We start from the raw sequence: 23,807 nt of genomic DNA, 5'->3' as shown, positions 1-23,807 counted from the left end.
ACTCTTGGCAAATATTCCTGAAATGAACCCCTAAACAAGTACAGGAATGTTTTATTGTTTATACGGGTCCTTTGGTCGTCGGCTTTATCCTATTTAGTTTAGTACGACCCAACCGTCTACACCTCGCGCAAATCGGACTCTAAACACGAAGTGTTGAGGCAAAAAGGACATCCTTTATAAAACATTTTAATTTTGTTTTATCATCCCCGCAAATTCGACCCTAAACACGTAATTTTCCTGGCGAAATAGATACCCTTTTTTCATTATTTTTGTGTTTTTGACACCCTTATCACGTTACGTACGTAACGTGCCCTATCGTGAAAAAGACATCCTTTTTACGTGTTTTTTTGGTCGCGCATGGTATCCACTCGTCAATGTAAGTGGCCCCCCCCGGGGCCCCCTATAGTGGCCCTCGATCTCGTTTGATGTAATCTCAGTGTCAAAAGTAAAAAAAAAAGCGTGGGTACAGATGAGGTTTCAAGCATATAGTGATGAATTGAGAACGGTATATTCCTTTCTTTTTATTTTGTTAGAAAATTTTAAAGAAATGTTTGTTTCGTACGCGTACGTATAAGTTTGCTAATAATAATGATACCCCTCCCTACGGGACCCTGTATGGGAACAATTTTTCTTACGGGGGGGGGGGGGGGTTGATGTAAATTTGAAAAGAAGAAGGGAAAAAATGGTTTCACTACAAAATTGAGACAAAATTGGCCCCCAGAAATTTGAAAACAAACAAAAATAGGTTTTATTTCACTACAAAATGGAGATAACTTTGGTCCCCAGAAATATGAAAAGCAAAACAAAAAATGGGGAAAAAAGGGGGGTGCACTAAAAACTCAAGGTCGTTTGGGCTACATTTTTCAATTTGTCCACATTTTCCAGGGTACCTGGGGTGTAGTAGGCAAAACAGCATGCACCCCCACTTCCCAGGGCCATGTACCGTATCCCTTTCTCTTCCCGTCTGGGGAATTCCCCCTGCTGACTCTACGGGATTCCCCTTTGACCGAGGCCGAGAACTGGCTGGAAGACCGGCCGACCGGCGCGGCCGCAGTGCTTGCACGTACGTACACGTGTACGTTCTCGAAGAAGACAAGGGATCAATCCGAGAGTAGTTGTCCGGAAAACGCGTCTAGTCATGGCCAAAATCGTTGCTACGAAGGACTTTTTCTTGTGGAGCATGTCTGCAATATATTTATTTGCATTTGCTTCTCTTTACATTCAAATTCCAGGTAAGAATTTAGCCATTATTAGCTGATTTTTATCATGGAATTAAATACCGCGACCTCTGCTACACGTTTGACAAAATAGCTGGTCGGCTAGGCCCGGGCGATTTGACCATCAATTACCGCTCCGTGCCAGGGCTGCTTTTACTCATTCTATGTCAGAACTGAGGTTATGATCGAATTCTGCGAGCCAGCTAACGATTTGATCTTTTGCAGTCATACGAGACAAGAATAAAACAAATTAAACTGACTGGTTCTTTTTTGGAAATTGCATTAATTGTACAACCAAACAATTTTATTTTGCCTAATCCAGATCCCTCGATCTATTTTCTAGTCATGCTAGTAGTAGTAGTAATCTGGAACTAGATATCGTCTAGTCACCAATATCCACTTGTTCACTGCTACCATCTGGCCTGTGGAGAATCTACAGGTAGGACTATGGTATGCCAATGCTGTATAGAGCACACACTCTAAAAAAGCATTCAAATATCACTTTTGTGACCAAAATTACTAATTTTCATACAGTCAGTAGAGGCGCACGGCCAATATTGGAGACTGTCTCCAATGTGGGAAATTATCTCCAATCGTCGGCCTTATGCCAAAAGGGCCTTAACTGCTTTTGGCCATTCCGAGATAATGGCGTTTAAAGGTTTTGGCCTCTCTAATAATCAAAAGTTTGTGGTCGTTTTTTTGCTTTTGAAGCCAATTTCGATAAACGTGTTAGTTATTAAGTTTTACATGAAATGTGTTAAATTTATTATAAAATATTCAGAACCCCTAAAATCGGGTTAAGGCCCTTTTGGCATAAGGCCGACGCAATATCAGAGACTTTTGTAAAGAATTTGGGTATCCAATTTCAGAGACAGTCTCCAGTTTTGGAGACTAATTTCCTTTGTTTACATTTGCGGCAAAAGGATTACCTTGGCGGCAAATAAAAATGTGATAAGCAGATTCCTCATGACAAATTACCCCTTTTCACCGTCTACTTTAAAAATTCACCGTCTACTTTTGTTTTGATAAGGATTTTTGTTGTCAATCACACACAAAACAAATGGGCTTCTGACCTCAGTGAGACAAAATTTTGGGTGGAAAAAATCATGCTTTTGTTGGTGTTGTTTCTTTTGTCCTTTTGCAAAGCAAGTCTCCAATGTGGGAGATTGTCTCCCCTATTGGAGAGAGTCTCCCATATTGGCCGTGCGCCTCTACTGACAGTTTTAATTTATTTCTCATTAGTAATGTGGGAATAATTTTTGTATTCACCAGAGCGCTCAAAAACTTGAATTTTGGGCATATTTTTGTGTACGCCCTCTATTGGTGGAAAGTAATATGGCAAGAAAATTTTCATTTTTTGATCTCTATTTTTAATTAAGAAAAAATGATATAAAGAATCAAATTTAAATAAGAGCCAAGCAGTATGAATTAACAGGTCTAATGGAAACTGTCAGTGTAAAAAAATCAAGCATTTGCCCCAAAGAAAAAGAGAAAATAAGCCAAACATTGCCACCCTTATTTTGTAACACATGGAGATATAACTGAGAACAAGGTTATATTATAATCTTGTTCATTGAATGAGTGCCAATATCTAGGAATGGGGCTGATAGCACGAAAGGGTCTTTGCAAGGACCGTCTTTCATGTTGCCCATTATTTATGATGCGCCATGTGAAACGCATTTCAAATAAATTATCTGCCAACATATTTTATTCGTACATTAAAATAAACAAAATATTTGTTTATAAAATAATGTGATATGTCATGTTTTGAAATTGTATACACTGTGTATAAAATAATGTTGTGAGTTAGAGCAATTACGGGATCGGAGTTCGGTTCGGAAGTTTTGCTCCTAAAATCGGAATCGGATCAGAAGATATTCAAAAACAAAAAAATACATTAAAATTTGTATGTGGCCGGCGCGTGGACAAATGTGGCATGCTACACTGATGGCAGAATTTGTTTTGATCTACGCCAAAAGCGGAGGAAGAAGATGATGAGTTGTTTTGATCTCCGACATAATCGGAGGAAGGAAGATAAGATAATGACGTTCCAGCGCGCGACACTACCGCCGATCAACGATAGGCCTCTTCTCTACAACATCGTGGTGATGGCGGAGTCCGTCGTGAACTTTTAGAGGCCGCATTACTTACCGAAAAAGACGCACTATTATCCAAAGTTGTTTACGATGATATTCACCTTCTCTACAACATCGTAGTGATGGCGGAGGTAATCGTAATCTCATAAAGGTCGCATGACCTCCCGAAAAAGACGCATTATTGTCCAGAGTTGTTTACCATGATATTCACCTTCTCTACATCATTATAGTGATGGCGGAGGTAATCGTAAACTCTTAAAGGTCGCTTGACCTCCCGAAAAAGACGCATTATTATCCAAAGTTGTTTACGATGATATTCACCTTCTCTACAACATCGTAGTGATGGCGGAGGTAATCGTAAACTCTTAAAGGTCGCATGACCTCCCGAAAAAGACGCATTATTATCCAAAGTTGTTTACGATGATATTCACCTTCTCTACAACATCGTAGTGATGGCGGAGGTAATCATAATCTCATGAAGGTCGCATGACCTCCCGAAAAGGACGCATTATAGTTGTTTACCATGATATTCACCTTCTCTACAACATCGTAGTGATGGCGGAGGTAATCGTAAACTCTTAAAGGTCGTTTGACCTTCCGAAAAAGACGCATTATTATCCAGAGTTGTTTACCATGATATTCACCTTCTCTACATCATCGTAGTGATGGCGGAGGTAATCGTAAACCCTTAAAGGTCGCTTGACCTCCCGAAAAAGACGCATTATTATCAAGAGTTGTTTACCATGATATTCACCTTCTCTACAACATCGTAGTGATGGCGGAGGTAATCATAATCTCATAAAGGTCGCATGACCTCCCGAAAAGGACGCATTATAGTTGTTTACCATGATATTCACCTTCTCTACAACATCGTAGTGATGGCGGAGGTAATCGTAAACTCTTAAAGGTCGTTTGACCTTCCGAAAAAGACGCATTATTATCCAGAGTTGTTTACCATGATATTCACCTTCTCTACATCATCGTAGTGATGGCGGAGGTAATCGTAAACCCTTAAAGGTCACTTGACCTCCCGAAAAGGACGCATTATTATCCAGAGTTGTTTACCATGATATTCACCTTCTCTACATCATCGTAGTGATAGCAGAGGTAATCGTAAACTCATAAAGGTCGCATGACCTCCCGAAAAAGACGCATTATAGTTGTTTACCATGATATTCGCCTTCTCTACAACATCGTAGTGATAGCGGAGGTAATCGTAAACTCTTAGAGGACGTATAGTCAGATAGTCGTAAATATTAGGGTTAGGGTTATAGCCGCATTACTTACCGAAAAAGACGCACTATTATCCAAAGTTGTTTACGATGATATTCACCTTCTCTACAACATCGTAGTGATGGCGGAGGTAATCGTAATCTCATAAAGGTCGCATGACCTCCCGAAAAAGACGCATTATTATCCAGAGTTGTTTACCTTGATATTCACCTTCTCTACAACATCGTAGTGATGGCGGAGGTAATCGTAAACTCTTAAAGGTCGCTTGACCTCCCGAAAAAGACGCATTATTATCAAGAGTTGTTTACCATCACCTTCTCTACAACATCGTAGTGATGGCGGAGGTAATCGTAATCTTATAAAGGTCGCTTGACCTCCCGAAAAAGACGCATTATTATCAAGAGTTGTTTACCATCACCTTCTCTACAACATCGTAGTGATAGCAGAGGTAATCGTAAACTCTTAGAGGACGTATAGTCAGATAGTCGTAAATATTACCGCGCATGTCAGCGTGTTAAACTAAATTTTATTTGCCTCCGCTTTAGATCAAAACATATCGTCTTTTCGTTGTTTTTCTTCCTCCATTTTTGTCGGAGATCAAAACAAATTATCACCAATTATCATCATCATCGTTTTTTTCTTCCCCGATTATGTCGGAGATCAAAACAAATCATAATCTTCTCCACCTGCCTTTCCGCTAATATCGGAGATAAAAACAAATCATAATTTCTTCCCCTTTATGTTCTTTTCCTTCCACCGCTTTTGTCTGAGATCAAAACAAATCACCAGCGCATTTTGACGGCAAACATGTCGCCACATGTTTTTTTTTTGTCTTGTTATGTTTTGGTTTTGGAGTTCGGAAAAATGTAGAAAAAGGGGAAAATAGGATCAGATCGGGAATTGGAATAAAAATCGGTTACAGCATTAGTATAAAATTTGATTTAGTTTAGAGCAAGCTAACAAATTTTATTTTTTATCATAAATTTCAGAAACATCCCTCTTTAATATAGCGCATCATAAAAGATGGGCGACACGAAAGATGGTCCTTGAAAAGACCCTTTCGTGCAATCGGCACCTGGCCTATATGTCGCCATTTAAGCAAAGGTATCCTGCCCATTGAAAGCCAACAGGCCAGCATCCCATTTCTTGTTTCCAGGAGAAGTTTTCAAAAGAATTAGGCTACCTTTTCCCAATCCTTCCCTTTTTTTGTAACGGATTATGGGCCAAAACCCAACTCCATAAAAATTCCTGACACCCTAATTACTTGCTTCCAGAAGTTTTCAAAAAAAGAATGAAGGCTACGTTTTCCTCAATCCTACTCTTTTGTTGTCATTGGTTCTAGGTCTCTATGGCACCAACGGCATCCTACCTGCCGAATCCCAACTCAAAAGGAACGGCCGACACCCCGTGGCCTGCTTCCAGGAGAAGCCTACCCTTCTTTGGTTTGCTCCTGATCTTGGTCTCTCCACGGAACATGCAATGGAACTCCTCTGCATCCTAGGATGTCTTCTCTCGATTGTTTGCCTTGTCTCGAGGAGGATGCGGGACAGCATCTCTTACGGGTGTCTCTGGTTCCTCTATCTCTCTGTGTATCAGGTATGTTTTACGCTCATTTTTTGATACAAATGAATGAGTTTGGAAGGGTTTTTGTGGGGGAGAGATTTATTTTCTTTAATATTTTTAATATCTTTAACAATAGATTCATTTGACAAAATCAAAATGGCCCTTTAAAGCTACTTCAAATTGTTCCTCAACTTAACATTGTAAAGTCACCAAACATCATTTTCTTTCCTTTTCCCAATTGCATAGAGACATATTTATTATATATTATGCACTAAATAAAAACTGACTATTATAATTATTTTAATTATTATCTTGATTGAAGTTTTAAAATGATACGTGTACAGTACATGTATACATTTACATCAGTAGATTCTCCTTATAAAGTCAACCTTGCACAAGTCCAGTAGTTGCTCAAGTTGATGCATTTTTTTTCCTGATAGTAATATGCAATCTTCAATTTTGTCTGTGTCAGACCGATTTCTGAGGTCCCAGAAGACTCATTTGTACTCAACACTTTATGCCACCAGATGGGCGATTCCATATGTGTTTCTTCGTTTAAATGCAAGCTCAAAAAGATCATTATTAGTACCTATTCCTAATTTGAATTCAAGCTCACTTCATTTATAAATGTATTATTTTTGTTAATTAATGAACCAAGATAATGGATGTTTCGGGTGTGCTTTTGTGTGTTATGATGACAATGTTCCTCGGTGGGTGTGTGTGTCTGTGTGTGAATGAGCATATTTCGCCCCCCCCTCTTCATCTGATGTGTACATTTTTTTATTCATTTATTTATTTATATTGATTATTGTATTCTTTGGAGGCTTCTTATTTTCAAGTGTAAACTTTTTGTTCTCCTATTCTTGCAATGATATTTCTTTATACGAATGTACAGTTTGATGATGTTTTTATTATTATCAAGAATAAATTGAATTTGAATTCCATACGTGTCGTACGGGACATTTCAACAAAAATTTCCAGTCTCTTAGCTGATTGCTTTAGTGATCATTTTTTTTTGTCAGTGATAAAGTTATAGAGGGTAGTGAAAAACTGATAACCAACAAAAAATGTTTGATTATCGGTGAATTACAGGTGAAAATGTTGTGTGTCGTACAGGACTCAGAAATTTCCTGTAAGACACGTAACATTTTCATCTCTAATTCACCCATGGACATCGTATGTTTGTAGGTTGTCATATTTTTACATTAATAGTTAAATACCCCATAGTACTTTATTATTACCACAAAACATATTGGAGTTTCTCATTTGTTTAGACAGCAGGATGAAAAATGTTGTCAAAATGGCTGATTTTTTTTTAGTATGGAATCGCCCAGATGCATTTCAGCTTTGCTCTTCTCTTTTCTTAGGTTGGTCAGACATTCCTCTGGTTCCAGTGGGACATCCTTCTCCTCGAGACTGGGTTCCTCACCATCCTTGTCGCCCCCCTCCACCTCTACAAGGGGCGAGACCCTACCCCCCACCACCACGATGCCATCACCCTCTGGTTGGTCCGCTGGCTTCTCTTCCGCCTTATGTTCGCCTCAGGTGTGGTTAAGCTGACCAGTCGCTGCCCGACCTGGTGGGGACTGACGGCCCTCAACTACCACTATGAATCTCAGGTAGGCCCTTGATTTCGAGAGCTGGTATTCCATTCAAAAATTGGAAGCATTTTATACGGATAAGATTTGAAATTTGCTTTTTCTGGATTCACAACTCTTTATTTAAGTTATGAGTAAGCCAAAATACCTACTGGGAGGATTGTAATGTTTACATTGTTGCCAAATAAAGCATAACAAGAACGATAGGAATTAATGCTAATTTATATGTGTAAAAATCGGGCCCATTATTAAGATCAAAGTAATTTCAATACACGCTCTGCTTTTTAATAAGTCCCTCATTTTAATTTTCATACTTTAATTATGACCTGTAGTTTTCAATTATTTCATTATTATGTGTTATGAAACTACATGTATGTCTTATTTATTTAGCGATCACTTTTGTATATTATTTGTAACTGAAGTATCTATTATGACGTTTATTCTGCTTTGTATATTAGATATGTTTGTTATGTTAAATTTGAAAGTGAAAATAAAATGAACTGAAAAACTAATTTTTTTTCTTGTCTTCATTTTTAGTGTATTGCTACCCCTTTGGCTTGGTACGCCCATCAGCTCCCGGAATGGCTGCAGAAGCTGAGCGTCGTAGCGACCTACTTCATTGAGATAGCTCTCCCATTCCTATTCTTCGCGCCCTTCAGGAGACTCAAATTATTTGCCTTTTATGGACAGGTAAGGAATGTTAATTTTCTTTGTAATTGATTCTCAGCCTATATTAGTGCTAAGATTTATTTTTGTGGAACTTGATCTAGTGTTACATCAACATTAAACAAGTTGTCATGTCATATCCAGGAGGGGGGGGGGGGGTGGCACAGGCAGGCTGTGCCCCCCAGAAATCTTAAAATGCAATTAAAAAGAATTACAGTCCGATCTCTCTTACCCAATATTAAATACACGCAGCTGTGCTGCCGGCTGCCTCCCCAGGCCAACAGCAGTAGCTACACTATTGTAGTGGGCGTACAGACAGTATTCCCTGCATTGTCAGTGCAAATTATAGGCAGTGTTTTTACGGAAATGAAATCGATCGATGGCCAAAACTTTTGGATAATTTACCTGCTAAAATGACCGAGGTATAAATCGAGCTACCTAGAATGAAAGAGAATGGCTCGTTGAAACAAATTTTTAAATTTAGTTCACCGCGGCGCATATCACAGCTTCGCAATGTCAACCAGAGTGTTACAGTGACTGTAGGCTCAGACATGATAGATGGCGCTGTCCATATTGAGGCCTAATGTTAGCTCGTGAGACATGTTGTTTTTCCCCCGAAGCAAAAAGAGAAACGTGATGAAATGTTTGCGCTGCACCCTGATTTACTGGAAATTATCTTGCCTAAACTCTTGTGGTGATTGGGTGAGATATTTTTATGAAAAATAATATTGTTGTAGGTTGACTATATTGGAAAATATATGTAATCAAAGTGAGTTTAGGTATAGGATTGAGTTTAGATTGAAATCTCATTTCCTCACATACTAAATTTAATTAAAAAAAAGATCTCCGCAAGTGTGCGTGATAAAGGGAGGCCGGATAACAGAGGTCGGACTGTATTCAAATTTATGTCTGAGCGGGGCTTACAACTGCTAGCTTTATATAGCTAGGTATAATAAGCCCCTCATTTTCATTTCCATGTGTAAGAGTAATTTTTATTCTGTAATTTATTTGATTTTAAACAAACCAAGCATTATACGCTGACCATCACCCCACATTATTAGTTCTTATTGAAGTAATCATTATATTTATTCTGTTTTGGAATTTTCATTGATATCTTAACTATGAAAATAAAAAGTAATGAATTAAATTGAATATTCTAGTTAATGTTGACACTGGATGATGTTATTTGTGCACTATTAAATAAAATGATATTATTTTCTTTGTACTCCCTGTCTGCCTAGATGCTGCTACAAGAGCTGATTATCCTCACAGGAAATTATAACTTCTTTAATCTTCTGACGATGGCACTCTGTATCTCGCTTCTAGACGACAGATACCTGGGCAAAGACAAAAATGTGTATCATGGTATGTGCTTTTAATGAGGATGATGATGAACATGATGGTGGTGGTGATGGTGATGAGGAGGATGATGATTATGATGATGATGTTGATGATGATGAAAGCGATAGGGATGATGATGGTGGTGATGATGATGATGATGAACTTTATGATGATAGTAGTAAAAGAGGGCTTTTAAAGCACTCTGGTTAGAGTTGACACTTTTGAGTACGTTTTACGTTCATTTCTCTGGCAATAAAACGGCCGACATCAATACCTTAAAATATATCTACTCCAACGATTGCACTTATTATGGCATGTGTACATTTATATAAAGTCAAATTCCTGTATTTGTTTTGATTGATACAGCCAAGTTTTACTTATGTCTTGAAGTTTGAAATAATTTTCAATTAATATTTATGTGAAGTTATGACAATATCACTTTATCACAAATAATAAAATCATTGCAACAAATAGAATATTCTTTAACTCATTAGACGTTATTTTGTCATTTGGCTGTGTTTTCTTTGGTTTTTTTATCATATAGGCACATCCTTCTCTCGATTTCTACGGAGTGCTATCTGTGTGTCTGTCTACGCAGGCCTCTTCTATGGTGTTATCCACTATTTTGAGCTGAAGATAGATTTTGATTCTTTGAGTGTTTCATCAAATATAGGTGAGTTGGCATTATAGTGAGTTTATTATTTAAATTTTATTTATTTTTATGCAAAAGAGGGTAAGACCCTCAAAAGCAGTTGATATATGAAAAATAAAAATGAAAAAAAAACAATACTGTTTTGTTTTGACAAATTTTTGCAATGAAAGTTTGAGAAAAATGGTATGAATGCTAAGAAATTTTGTGAGCATTTGAATATTGGGATCACTAATGCCATGTAGATCTTCCTGTCGGCAATGTGGCCAAGATCTTTGAATGTGATTTCACACATGTCTGACTTCTTCATTACTCTGGTTCACATTTTCACTTGAATTTTCTATTTTATCTACTGTATTGCAAGATCTGGGGAGCGTTTCATGAAAGGACTTGTCGGACGTTTATCCTACAAGTCCTGTTTTATCCGACAGTTACTATAGTAACAGTGCTTCTCAACCAATCAGAATCCAGGAAAGTTGTCAGATCTGACAACTTGTCGGACGAAAAGATTGATGAAACACCCCCCAGGATGTTCTTTTCTAAGTAGGAGACATGTACACAAAAATACAATAAACCATGGATTAATTGTCCTTTCATTAGAATGAGTAAAAAGAGTAATTAGAAATTAGAATAAGTAAAAAGGTACGGGGTTGTACATGTACATATATTTCAGTGTCCAAAGTGGAGAATTGTCCATATGTATCACCAAAAATACTTGTATAGTATGTATTCACATTGCCAATGTGAGGATCTCTATAGCATTTAGTGATCTCAACATTCAAATGCTCATAATGGTTTTTATTGTTCGCCCAATTGTCCACAAATTTCATTAATCTTATTCTTTGATTTTTCTGCTTGCTTTCACACAAGCTAATTTGTACCGTTCTACTTCTTTAAAATGTGAGTGACATGACAAGTCGGCCCTAATGTCTCACTGAGACTCTGACTCAACATGAGAGCGCTTACAATCAGTTTTATGTCAAATATCATGTATTTTCACTAATCATAATAATAATATAGGGTATTTATATTGCGCTCATATCCACCTTGTTAGGCGCTCAAGGTGCTCCTAATCATCATAACCTTTAACAGATCATCTGTGGCATCAAGTAAAACATTGTGAAACCTTTTCAGTTTTCTGTCATAATTGCATCATTATTTCATTATAAATTTGTGATATTATTAAAGTGATATACACATATGTGGGTAATTCAGCCATTTCTCAAATTCTTACATTCTATCCTCTTTTTGTCATGTACATGTATATCCCTATATTTCTCTTCCATCTATCTCCATTTATTCTCTCTTTCCCCTTCTCCATCACTCCCTCATCATTTTCGGTCTCGTATGTATGTCTTGTATCTCCAATTCCATGTATTAATTATCCAGAATGCAGTAGAGGGCGCTTTGAGGTGTTACGACGCCTCTTTTCTCTCCTCCGTTCAATTCGAACTTAAATCTTTGGAAATCGACTTTTGCTATTATCATTTTTCTGTCGTATTGAAGGACTTTTACAAAGGAATATCATAGGACATTTACATCGTAAGTATAATTTGGATTATTGTTACGTTTCCGAGATGTTTGCGGAGAAAGCTACGCCACTCCCTTCATTTCTTCCACAAGATCCCAAATCCGTATTTCTACGTTCAACCGACATCCGCAACGTAGACAAGAAACCACTTTCGGGAGAGGAACTTTACAAGAGTATCTTAAAGGTCGTTGAACCTGAAAATATCTCAGGTATTCAAGAAATTCGTCACCTATGGAGAATCTACCTAATCTCATCCGAGGATAGGGTTTCATTGATTTCAAACGGCCTTGATCTACGTGGATCTTTTGTTGCTATCCATGACGTCAATCCTTTTACAAAGGCGAGGGATGAGCATCTTACCAGGGTTGTAGTGAAAGATATCCCCCTTTCTTTAAGTGATGATGTCATCAGAGGAGAGATCTTGGCACGAAAGCAAGAAATAAAAGGAGATATTCATCGGCAGAGGTTGCGGGTCAACGGTCAGCTGACCAATTGTTTGAATGGGGATAGGATCATCTTCATCACCCCACCAACCCACCCACTCCCAAGAAAGATGAGCTTCGGCAACTTGTTCACCGGTAGAGTTTACCATGATGGCCAACCACAGCAATTCAGCAGGGGTCAAGTGAAATGCTCAAGATGCTTAGAAGTTGGTCACCATGCATCCACCTGTATTAGTGAAGTAAAGTGCATAAGGTGCAGCAAGTTTGGGCACATGAAAAGTGCTTGCCCTGGCAACGAAAGTATAGATGAGTTACGTAATATCGCGGCATCTAGTGATACCATGGATACAGCGTGTGCTCCCGACCCCGAAGCGGCAACTCAACACAAAGAGTCTTCTTCGAGTCATCAAGAAGCGAAACGTCAAACCAGCCTCGCAGATTTCCTGACGAAACCACAGCAAAGCGATCGTAGTGGCGCGAGTACATCTTCACTTCCTCGTAATGCTGCAAATCGTCAGACATCGTACGCATCAGACGGAGCGATCTCCACCAACCGAGAGCAGCGACTACAGAGAAGGCAGTTGAATAAGGACTTAGAAGCACAAGTAAGCAGCAGCGAAAGCGAAGTTGACTCACCTTCAACATCATCTTCATCTGAAGTTCCAAAAGCTGTTTCGAAAGGTAAAAAACCCGCAAAAAGAAGGCGAAAGGGATCAAATAAAATCAAATAAATTTTGAATACGTTCCTGGATAAAGTTGATCTTATCCTCTACTTTAAATGACCGGTGCTTTAGTGCACTTTATATCCTTGAATGTGAGAGGGCTTCGGGATCATCTGAAGCGAAGTAAGATTTTTCTTTGGTTAAATCAACAGAAAAGTGATATCGTGTTTTTACAAGAAACGTACTGGACAAGTGATCTAGAACCTAAAATTAGAAATGAATGGAAAGGTCAATGTTATTTTAATCATGGAACGAACCATTCAAAAGGGGTTGCAGTTCTGATTAAAAATAATCTTCATATTGAAAACATACGTAGTAAAGCTAAAGGAGATGGTAGAATACTAAATTTGTCTTTCACATGTCAAGGTGAATCTTTTAATTGTATTAACATTTATGCACCCACCAAACGATCTGAAAAGGGTTCCTTTTATAAAAATTTTATGAGTTGGATTAAAAACTTTGTAAATCCAAATGAGAAAATGATTTTTGGTGGAGATTGGAATTATGCTCAAAACAAAAAAATAGACACACAAGGAATTTTATATACATATGGTGCAGATGATTATATCCTAAAGTTAAAAAAACAATACTTATTGTTAGATATCTGGAGAAAGTTATATCCAGCATGTAAGCAGTTTACATGGAGACAAATTTCCCTCAATTTATTTTCTCGTTTGGATTATTGGCTAATTTCAAGAGACCTTAGCCACTATGTTCTTTCTACGGATATCAGACCATGTCTCAGTTGTGACCACAATGCTATTTCATTGAAATTAAAACTTTTTAACGACGTACGAGGAAGGGGTTACTGGAAATTTAATAGTGATCTACTTAAAGATGATAGATATAGGTTGAATATTGAAAATGTAATATTTAAATGTAAATTGAAATATGAAAAACTTGATGCTCAAGCAAAGTGGGAAATGTGTAAAGTTGGAATAAAAGAATATACAATTAAATATGCTATAGATGTACAACGAAAAAAGAGAAAAAAACTTGTTCAATTGGAAAAACAATATTTTTTATTAAACAAAGAAATGGACAGTAGTCCTAATGATAGAAATATCGAAGAAATCAATCAAATAAGGAAGGATATCGATGATTTGTATAATTATAAATGTAAAGGAGCTTACATAAGATCGAGAGAGAAGTGGATGGAGGAAGGTGAAAAATCAACAAAGTACTTTCTTGGCCTTGAAAAAAGAAACGGAAAAAAGAAAGAAGTTGATTGCCTAGAATACAAGGGTAAAACCATCAATGATAAGGTGAAAATATTACAGAGATTACGTGAATATTATGATGATTTATATAAAAACCTTAATTGTAAAAGTGATTTGGATTACGAAAAATATTTATTACATACAAATATACAAATCCTAAATGAAAATGAAGCATCGAGTTGTGAAGGTGATATAACCGAAAAGGAATGTGCTGAGGCTCTGTCTAGAATGCAGAACAATAAATCACCAGGTAGCGACGGCCTCACAGTCGAGTTTTATAAATGCTTTTGGAGCAAGATAAAAGATATGTTAATGAACAGTTTAAATGAAGGACATAGAAAGCAGCAATTGTCTCCAAGTCAAAACATGGCCATGTTGGCGTTATTGTTTAAAAAAGGAAATAAAAACCTTATTCATAACTGGAGACCGATATCAATCCTAAATGTGGATTACAAAATTCTTGCACAAGTTCTTGCCAGACGACTACAAAATGTAATAACAAGCATAGTATCACCCGATCAAAATGGTTTTATTAAGGAAAGGTCTTCAGCCGAAAATATACGTCTGGTGCAAGATATAATTGATTATTATCAGGGCATGAAAGCTCCGGGCATTATAATGTTTTTGGATTTTGAAAAAGCATATGACAATATAAGTCATAATTTTCTATTTTACCTTTTAAAAAGATTAAATTTTGGAAATTCATTCATTCAGTGGATTCAAACAATGTATAACAACGCAAAAGGCCGTGTATTAAATCATGGCTGGATCTCTGAACCTTTTCAAATTAAAAAGGGTGTAAGGCAGGGGTGCCCCCTCTCATCACTACTTTTTATAATTGTTGCAGAAGTTTTGGCGACTAAAATTAAACAGAATCATAAAATTGAAGGTCTCAGTTTACCGATTTCTCAGATGTATGTTGATCAAGTAGATGTAAAAATATCCCAATTTGCGGATGATACAACTATATTTATGAAAAATGAAAATTCTTTTTATACTTTGATGGAAGAACTAAGACTTTTTGGTTCACATGCTGGGCCAAAGATTAATTTGCAAAAAACAAAACTGCTGAAGTTTAATATTGATATTGTCCCCGGACAAATAGAATGCACTGAAGAACCGATAAAATATTTAGGTATATATGTTGGGAAAAATGAGAAAGTTGTTGAAGATTATAATTGGCAAAATGAACTAGATAAGATACAAAATATTATTAGCGTATGGAAGCTAAGAAATCTAACATTTTTCGGAAAAATTATTATCATCAAAACTTTGTTGGTCTCGCAAATTGTGTATCCTGCAAAAGTAATTAGAGTTCCCCCCCCAAATAATCAAATCTCTAAATAAAATGTTATATACTTTTATTTGGAATTCTTCAAAAGAAAAGGTTAAAAGAAATGTTTGTATAAATAAAACAAACGAAGGTGGTCTCGGTATGGTCCACTTAGAATCGAAAATTGAATCACTTAAGATTTCGTGGATAAGCAAGCTGTTAGAGCAAAGCGAACGTAGTTGGAAATTTCTTTTTAATTATTGGTTATCAAAGATTGGTGAAATTCCTCTATGTTTTGAATACAATATTTCAACAAAAGATATGCATTTTCTTTGTACAAAAGCAAATATGCCCAGTTTTTATTATGATTTTTTTTGTAGCTGGTCTAAGTTAAGATATATTGGTATATTTGGAGTAAAAGACATTGAAAATGAAATTATTTGGAATAACAGCAATATAACTTTTAATAAACGTATGTTGATATTTGAGAAATGGAAGCATGCAGGTATAATTAGGGTAAAAGATGTTATTAGAAATCGTCAGTGGTTATCACCAATTATTTTGAATAAATTTGTTTATTCTTCTCAGCTTTTATTTGATTTAGAATATGTTAAGTTAAAAAAGTCTTTTCCTGTTTATTGGTTGAATAAGTTGTTTAAGGAAAATCGTGTACTAGAATTAAAGAAAAGTGAACGAATTTTAATTTCATTAAAAAGTGGAGTACAAATAACTCTAGATTCTTTACCAACAAGAAAGATATATTCTTTATTGTGTTCAGAGGTATCCGAAGAACCAGGCATTGTATCTTTTTGGTCTAATCTGTTCTCATTACCAATTTCCTTTAATTGGAGCCATGTATTTTATTTCAAGTTCCATTTAATTGTGGATAACAGAGTTAGACAGTTTAGTTTTAAATTTTTAAACAAGATTTTACCATCAAGAGACAATTTATTTAAGTGGCATGTATTAGAAAGCAACACATGTAACATTTGTGGAGAAGTTGATACCACTTTTCATTTCATACTGTATTGTAAATATGTTCGATTATTTTGGAAAGTTATAGAAAGGTTGGTATTTTATATTTTCAAGATTACTATTTCTATAGATGAAAAAACATTAATTATAGGTTATGATCTGCAAAATGCCAGCAATATTATGTGTAATCTATTTTGTGTTATTGCCCAATTTGTTATTTATCGAAATTACATAAAAAGCATATTCAAAGGAAAAAGATATAATGCGAATTCTTTATGGATTGAATTCAAACTTACTATGATTATTCATTTAGAAAATTTATGTAAAAAAAAAACAAGTTCGGAATTTTGAAAAAATGTGATATCCAAAAAATTATTGCATTATTGAATTGAATTGTTTTTTTATTGTTTGTATATAAATGTACATGTTATTGTGAATAAATACCTCGATTAAGAGGATAAGAGAAAAAAAAAATTATCCACCTTTCTTCTCTCTCTATCTTTCAGCCTTCAGTGAGTATGATTTCTTCACTGCACTCACAAATGTCATGCCTTATACTGTGTGGATGGGTATCATTTCTCTGGGAGCTGTGATAATGACAGCATTGTGGAGGTAAGACTAAGATAGGGTCAATATTAATACCAGTCAAAAAGATCATGCTTCATAAATGTGGATGGGTATCATTTCTCTGAGAGCTGTGCACTTACATCACAGTGGAGGTACATCTAAGAAATTATCAGTTTCAGTTTCACTTTGGTTTATTTCATATCTCATAAAATATCAAATACATTGTACAAGGTAACGTCCATGGAAAGACAGTAAATCATTGAAAATAAAATAATACAATACACTACATCACCATAATTCATAAAAAACAGACAAATGTTATACAATTGAATGTTTGGATTGGAGACAGATATATCAATAAGATGAGAATATGAAGGGCAAACTATTTAAAAAGCAGAGCTTGTAATTCATAGTTTCCCTATTAATAAAATTATAAGTAATTGTCAACTTGTTTTAATATCATTATGTTACAAGATTATCAATATTGATACCAGTCCAGTAGATCATGCTTTATAAATGTGGATTGGTATCATTTCTCTAGGAGGTGTATATACTATTAAACAGCATCATGGATGTATAAGTCTAAGAAAGGGTGAATAAATGATACCAGTCAAACAGATCATACTTTATATTGTGTGGAGCGGTTTACTCTGAGTGTGTGAAGTGAAGAGAAATAATTCTTTTTCCTGAAAAATGCAGGATTTTTAAAAAATTAGATTTAAATATTTGATTTGATTATTATGAAAAAAGGAGAAAAAAGGAGGGAAAAATAGGAGCCAAAGGTAAGTTGGCCTTGCATGGGCAGGCAAAAGTGCAAAGTTAATACACATACACTTACAAATTAATTTCAGGTGCTTTATAGCATATTCATCTATTGATTTACTATAATATAGTATTTTGCCAGATTTATTCAAACTACCAAGTTTGCTGAATTGTACAAAGATTTGTCATATTTTTATTTTTTTCATTATTCCATAGATCCGTGACTCTTAGCTCTGGCGTGTTTAATAAATGTTGGTCAGTGTCCCTGTGCTGCATCTTTGCCATCATTGCTGTATTCATGTTCACAATAAGCCTTGTAAGTAGACTACTCATAAGATTCTTAGGCGTAAATATTCATATCTGAATGATAACGCGCCTCGAAACCCAAGATAACAACAACACAACAACAACATAATAAACATTGCATAGATATTCAACATTGAATGGTACATGCCTTGAATCTAAACAATGTTCAATTAAAAAAAAATCAAATTGATCACATGGCATATTTGACATTAAGATTTTATAATGGCACCAGGAGAGTGTTCCACGTTTATCGTCCCAACAAATTGTTAGAGCCAACAGTTTTTCTTGGTTTTGAAGCATATACTTGGCATATAGTATTTTTCTTTTCACTGACTCACACACTTCCAAGTACTCAATTCTGTGGTTGATCATCATGCCTATGACTCTTGACTACAAAGGCATGTTGTATTTATTTTCACTGACTTACCCATTTCGAGATACCTCCATTCCATCTGGGATCACGGAAGTAGGAATGTGACTGCAGACTTATGTTCATTTTCACTGACCTACTCACTCTAATGTACCCCATTCTGTAGGGATAATTATGCCCCTGACTCTGAATATATTAGCATATTCATTTTCATAGACTTACCCATTTCCAGGTACCACATTCTGTAGCAGATTGAAAGGCACGTTACTGACCACATGTGGTTAATTTGTATTAATTTTTCACTGGCCTACCCAGTCTTGTGTACCCCATTCTGAAGAGGATCATAGTGTATTTATTTTAATTGACACCCATTTCCAGGTACCACATTATGTAACAGATTGAAAGGCATGTGTCTGACCGCATATTTAATTTATATATTAATTTTCACCTGCCTACCCAATCTCGTGTACCCCATTTTGAAGAGGATCATAGTGTATTTATTTTCATTGACTTACCCACTTCCAGGTACCTCATTCTGTAGTGGATCGACAGGCCTATGACAGTCTTTCTCCAACCGTCCACAAATGGAAGTCCAATTTAGACCACCTCCAGGTTGTGAACTCTTATGGTCTCTTCCGAAGAATGACCGGGGTCGGAGGTCGACCCGAGGTCATCGTAGAGGGCAGCAATAATATTGAGAGAGGCTGGAAGGTGAGAGTTCTTACATTGCTTTGATTGACTTAAAATTGAGTATTTTAGTGTAAAAATTTTGTTCTAATGACTGTGTTGAAATATGCATCTCAAGTTGCGTTTATGATATGTAACCAGCCACTCCAAAACCCAGGGGTGTGAGAGATCAAATTTTTAGCTGATTTCAGATTTTTTTGTTTTGATTTTCAGCTTATTTTTGGCTTTCCTCTGTACAACAAGTATGGGAGCTCTTTCTATTTCAGACTTTTTCAACACTCTTCAGCTTTTTTTCAGATTTGTTTTGTTTGCGACCACTCGCACCCCTGAAAACCAAGAATACGTCGCCCAAAATGAATTTTGAGATTTACTTCGAGTTTGAGCAAACACATCCTGAGCTTCAAAATTATATTATAACTTGACAAAATGGATCAATAGTAACCCACACATATACTCGTTTGCATGCACAATTAACTAATTGAGAGCTCAAAAAATAAGGAGAAAACAATGTTTGCAGATCAGGGTCACTATGCAATCTCATTTGGAACTTCCAAGCAGTCAGGGAAAAAACCCGTCTAAAAACTCCTCTGAATTTGTGTCATCTTTTAAGTGATACTGTATTTGAATCATTATGGATATAAACAATTTTTGTGTATGAGAAATCAAGAAAATTATTGATATGTTGCAATTCATGTTGTAAGTATTATATCATTTGGCTCTTTGAAAAAAAAAACTTATTCCTATGTACAGGGGCGGGTCCAGGATTTTCCCAAAGATGAGGGGGTGGGGCACATTTTCCCAAGGACAATTTGACAAGCTCCCCCCCCAAAAAAGGGTTATCACTAAAAGAATGTTATTTTGTCCCGCGTTGAATTTGACAAGCAAAGGAGATGAAAAAAAGATTTTCAATAAAATAATGGTATATTCCAAATAAAATTTGTTGGTGTGGCAAATTTACATTAAAAATATTGATTACGACTCTCAAAGGGGGGGGGAGGGCGCTGGCCGGAAATGCCCCTCCTCTCCCTGGATCCGCCAAATGCTCAAGAAAGAGGGGAAAAAATTTAAAATTGTCTTGCCTTGTATAGTCATCATTATACCTCATCCAACAGTCCAACCATTATTACCCAATTTCCTATATTTTTCTTTTCCTTTTTTTTCACTTTAGGCCTATGAGTTTCTTTACAAGCCTGGCAATGTGTCTGAAGCTCCAGTTTGGGTCGGTAAGTTTAGTTAAATTCAATGAAGTTTCTCATCTGTCATTTTCAATTAGTTCTCAGATGTTGAAAATCAAGGATTTCAGTAGATTATAACAGTTACAAGTGATAATTAATGGCTAGATATATCATGAAACATAATTTATGCCCATGAGATAGTGATTTCAGTTTCATGCTGCCTTGGAGGAAGGGTGGATATGCTATCACTTTTATCTTTGCTTGATAAGAAAATTTTCATCAACACCCCCCATCCTGACAGAAGATACATGTAGTTTGTAGTGATATTTCATATCATTATTTGGTAGGTGGGGAGGGGGTCATGACATTTCTTTCTTAATTTTTCGTAATAGCTCCTCATGAGACAGGATTATGACTGGCAGATGTGGTTTGCAACATTAAAATCCTATCAACGATTCAAAAATCTGGCACAATTGATAGTTCATACCACTGGTGGGCGGTTCCAAGGGGGGGGGGCACATTTTGAGAAGCAAAATTGAAATTTGTAATAGTAAAAATGCCATTAAAGCAAAGTGGGCCCCCTTTTGAAAGTGAGGACTTTTTTTCCCTTTTTTTGCTTGTCATTTTTGTTTTAATGTTACATTTTTCCTTCATAAAATGTACCCCACCTTATAGAAAGTCCTGGATCCATCCCTGGTTCATACCATTTTTTTGATAGTTCAAAGGTCAAAGTCACCTTTTCTTTCTCAATCTCGTTTCTCAGCTCCTCACCAGCCTAGATTAGACTGGCAGATGTGGTTTGCAGCGTTGGGTTCATATCGTCACAACCCATGGTTCCTCAATATGGTCTATAGATTACTTACAGATCAACCAGAAGGTATGTTTTACCTCATTTTCTTTCCCTTTATTATATTCTCCTTCTTTTTGTCATCATGTATTTGCTCTTCTTAAAGGGATGGTCCAGGCTGGAGATATTTCCATCTCAATAAATAGAGTAAAATTCACAGAGCAGTGCAAAATGCTGAACATTCAATCAAAATCGCATAAAAAATAACAAAGGACTTTATTGAATTTTAAAGATTTGCATTATTCCGGTGAAACAGTTCTAGGCATGTCGTCATGAATATTCATTAGGTGGGCTGATGATGTCAAATCCCCACTCGTTCTTTTGTATTTTATTATTTAAAATTATTTTTTTTTACCAAGAACTAAAACAATTGGATTAACAACTGATAAAGTGCATTATTTATTGCCGCAACTTATTTCATCATAATGGAGGCACATCATTTTACATGTATAAAAAAAGAAAACATTTATGATTTCATGTAATAACATAAGAAAAAAGAAAGTGGGGATGTGACATCATCATCCCACCTAATTAATATTCATGACAATGTGCATATAACTGCAAAATATTGATAAAATTTAAAATTAAATAACTTTGTTATTTGTTATCCGATTTTGATGAAATTTTTGCTATTTTGCTCTGTGAATTTTACTCTTTATCTAGCTATAAATATTTTCAGCCCGCCCCATCCCTTTACCTTTCTTTTCCGTCAGACCTTTTCCTTCTTCCACTTTCTTCCCTTTTACTTTTTGTTGCTCACAATAGTCTTCATATTTTTCCTTGCAATGTTACTTTATTTTTTATTTTTTTATTTGTATCTCAAAACTTGATCAAAGATGATTTTTCCCAACAGACTAAAGTGATAATTAAATATCATTTATTTGATTAATAACAATCGTTTTGGGAGTTTCTATATAGCGCGATAGAGTAATCATATCCTTTTTTTTAAGTTGTTGCTGTACTGTACTGTAATGTATTTCTGTCATTATTTTCAACATTTGTGGTTTTCCCTTTTTTTTGTATAGTACTTGCACTGATCAAAGACAGTCCGTTTCCTGATAGACCTCCCAAGTACATCAGAGCAACGTTATTCCACTATCACTTTACTCAATATGGGTAAGTAAAATATATTACATATTTAGTTCAAGTATCAAGTATTTTTTTCATTCTTTATAAGAAATCTGGCCCCATCTTACAATGAGTTACGATTGGTCCAATTAATCTCAACTGTATGGAAAATCCGTCCAAACTATATTTTTTTCTACAGGAAATCGGCTCGATCTCCTTAGTGAACAAAGAGAATCACACTGAATCTTCAAGAGAATGATGTACATGTATGTATGAATATACATCGTATCAAAAAAACAATTTGAACAAACACACGTTTTAGATGTTGATGTTGCTTGCTTTCCATAGTTGTGGTTGATCTGATCAATGGTAACTCTTTGTAAGACGGGGCCCAGATCTGGCAATGGTGAAGGCAATAGACATAGGATGTGTGCAGTTGAGTCAATGTAGAATCAATGCAGTTAACAAATCTAGACCTGCTTTTCATCTTCTTGAATTTAGAAACCATACTTTATATCAAAATCTACTGTTGTTGTTTTGATATCAAGAATTTCTCATTTTATAATGATTTTTCTCATTAAGAAATGCAACTGATTATATTAAGTATAAATATTTTTCATATACTCTACATTTTTTTGGTAATCGTAATATGTTGATATTGTTTCGTTCCATTCAGTACGGAGGAATCTGATTGGTGGAAACGCGATGAGGTCAATGAATATCTGCCGCCAGTTAGCCTTAAAAACCAGCAGTTCATGGACATCATTCAGAAAAACGGCATCAAATTAGTAAGTATTCTTAGAACAAGAAACAAACTATAAACTTCTTCCTCTCGAATCTCCCAGATTCTGCCAGAATGAGCTGGATTTTAAAATCTCTGTAAAGTGTAAAATGTGTAGCTTTTGCTAAAATTTGGTCAATTGGTATCATTCGTGCTTCATTACACATCATGACAAAATGTATGCTAACAGTTTGGCTTTTTTTCAAGTCTTTGACGTTCTGCAAAATATCTCCCACGTTTATGTAGCGAATCGGTTTAGACCGTCATTTCATGCTAATTTTTTTTTCTCTTTCTCTTCCAGAAAAAGACCACGAAGAGCAAAAGCAGCCATCAGCCCAACTTGTTAGAGCAGTTTGTGGTTTACCTGAGGAGCTTTATTGGCCATCTGTCTGGAACAGTATTAATCCTTTCCCTATTCTTGCCATGTTTATTCTACTCTTTGTATTATAGCTGACATCCCCAAGGTCAAGTGGCCCTTTAAAAGGTCAAATATGCATGTATGAGTAGTATATGTGAATCAGAAGGATATAATTTAAGTTAACATAGTAGTGAAAATTTTGTTAAAATCAGTGAGGAAAATAGAAAAGTGAGGATTTTGATTTAAAAAGAAATAAAAGAGTGATATGCATAAACATGGACATCATGCATAGTAGTGAGCCATTGATGTATGATGAATTTATTTTCATCATCTCGATCACCATTTACCATTATTCACCA

General features: G+C 35.8%; 1 protein-coding gene and 1 long non-coding RNA gene across 3 annotated transcripts; both read left to right on the top strand.

Annotated features, from left to right (window-relative positions):
- The first annotated feature begins 1,077 nt into the window (after positions 1–1,077).
- Positions 1,078–23,807, top strand: LOC121422097 (lipase maturation factor 2-like). The gene is made up of 14 exons (XM_041616913.1): positions 1,078–1,232; positions 5,889–6,142; positions 7,477–7,728; positions 8,245–8,397; positions 9,615–9,738; positions 10,259–10,387; positions 17,034–17,139; positions 18,073–18,172; positions 19,058–19,243; positions 20,388–20,442; positions 21,158–21,271; positions 22,267–22,357; positions 22,986–23,097; positions 23,392–23,807. The coding sequence occupies exons 1-14, from the start codon at positions 1,139–1,141 to the stop codon at positions 23,542–23,544; spliced, it is 1,923 nt and encodes a 640-aa protein (XP_041472847.1). The 5' UTR covers positions 1,078–1,138; the 3' UTR covers positions 23,545–23,807.
- Positions 3,827–5,134, top strand: LOC121422098. Of its 2 annotated transcripts, none has more exons than XR_005971114.1 (2): positions 3,827–3,877; positions 4,995–5,134. It is a non-coding gene; the product is annotated as an uncharacterized LOC121422098 (long non-coding RNA). The 2 variants fall into 2 exon arrangements; XR_005971113.1 differs by lacking the exon at positions 3,827–3,877 and adding an exon at positions 4,633–4,676.

The sequence above is a fragment of the Lytechinus variegatus genome, chromosome 9, assembly GCF_018143015.1.
Source record: "Lytechinus variegatus isolate NC3 chromosome 9, Lvar_3.0, whole genome shotgun sequence".
NCBI lineage: Eukaryota > Metazoa > Echinodermata > Echinoidea > Temnopleuroida > Toxopneustidae > Lytechinus > Lytechinus variegatus.
The sequence above is the reverse complement of the archived record's forward strand: the minus strand, read 5'-3'. Positions and strand labels throughout refer to the sequence as shown.

Excerpts from the sequence above, each read along its gene's own strand:
- LOC121422097 (XM_041616913.1), top strand. The coding sequence starts at position 1,139 with ATGGCCAAAATCGTTGCTACGAAGGACTTTTTCTTGTGGAGCATGTCT. Across the intron at positions 1,233-5,888 it reads TCTTTACATTCAAATTCCAG|GTCTCTATGGCACCAACGGC; the intron begins GTAAGAATTTAG and ends CATTGGTTCTAG. Across the intron at positions 8,398-9,614 it reads TATTTGCCTTTTATGGACAG|ATGCTGCTACAAGAGCTGAT; the intron begins GTAAGGAATGTT and ends CTGTCTGCCTAG.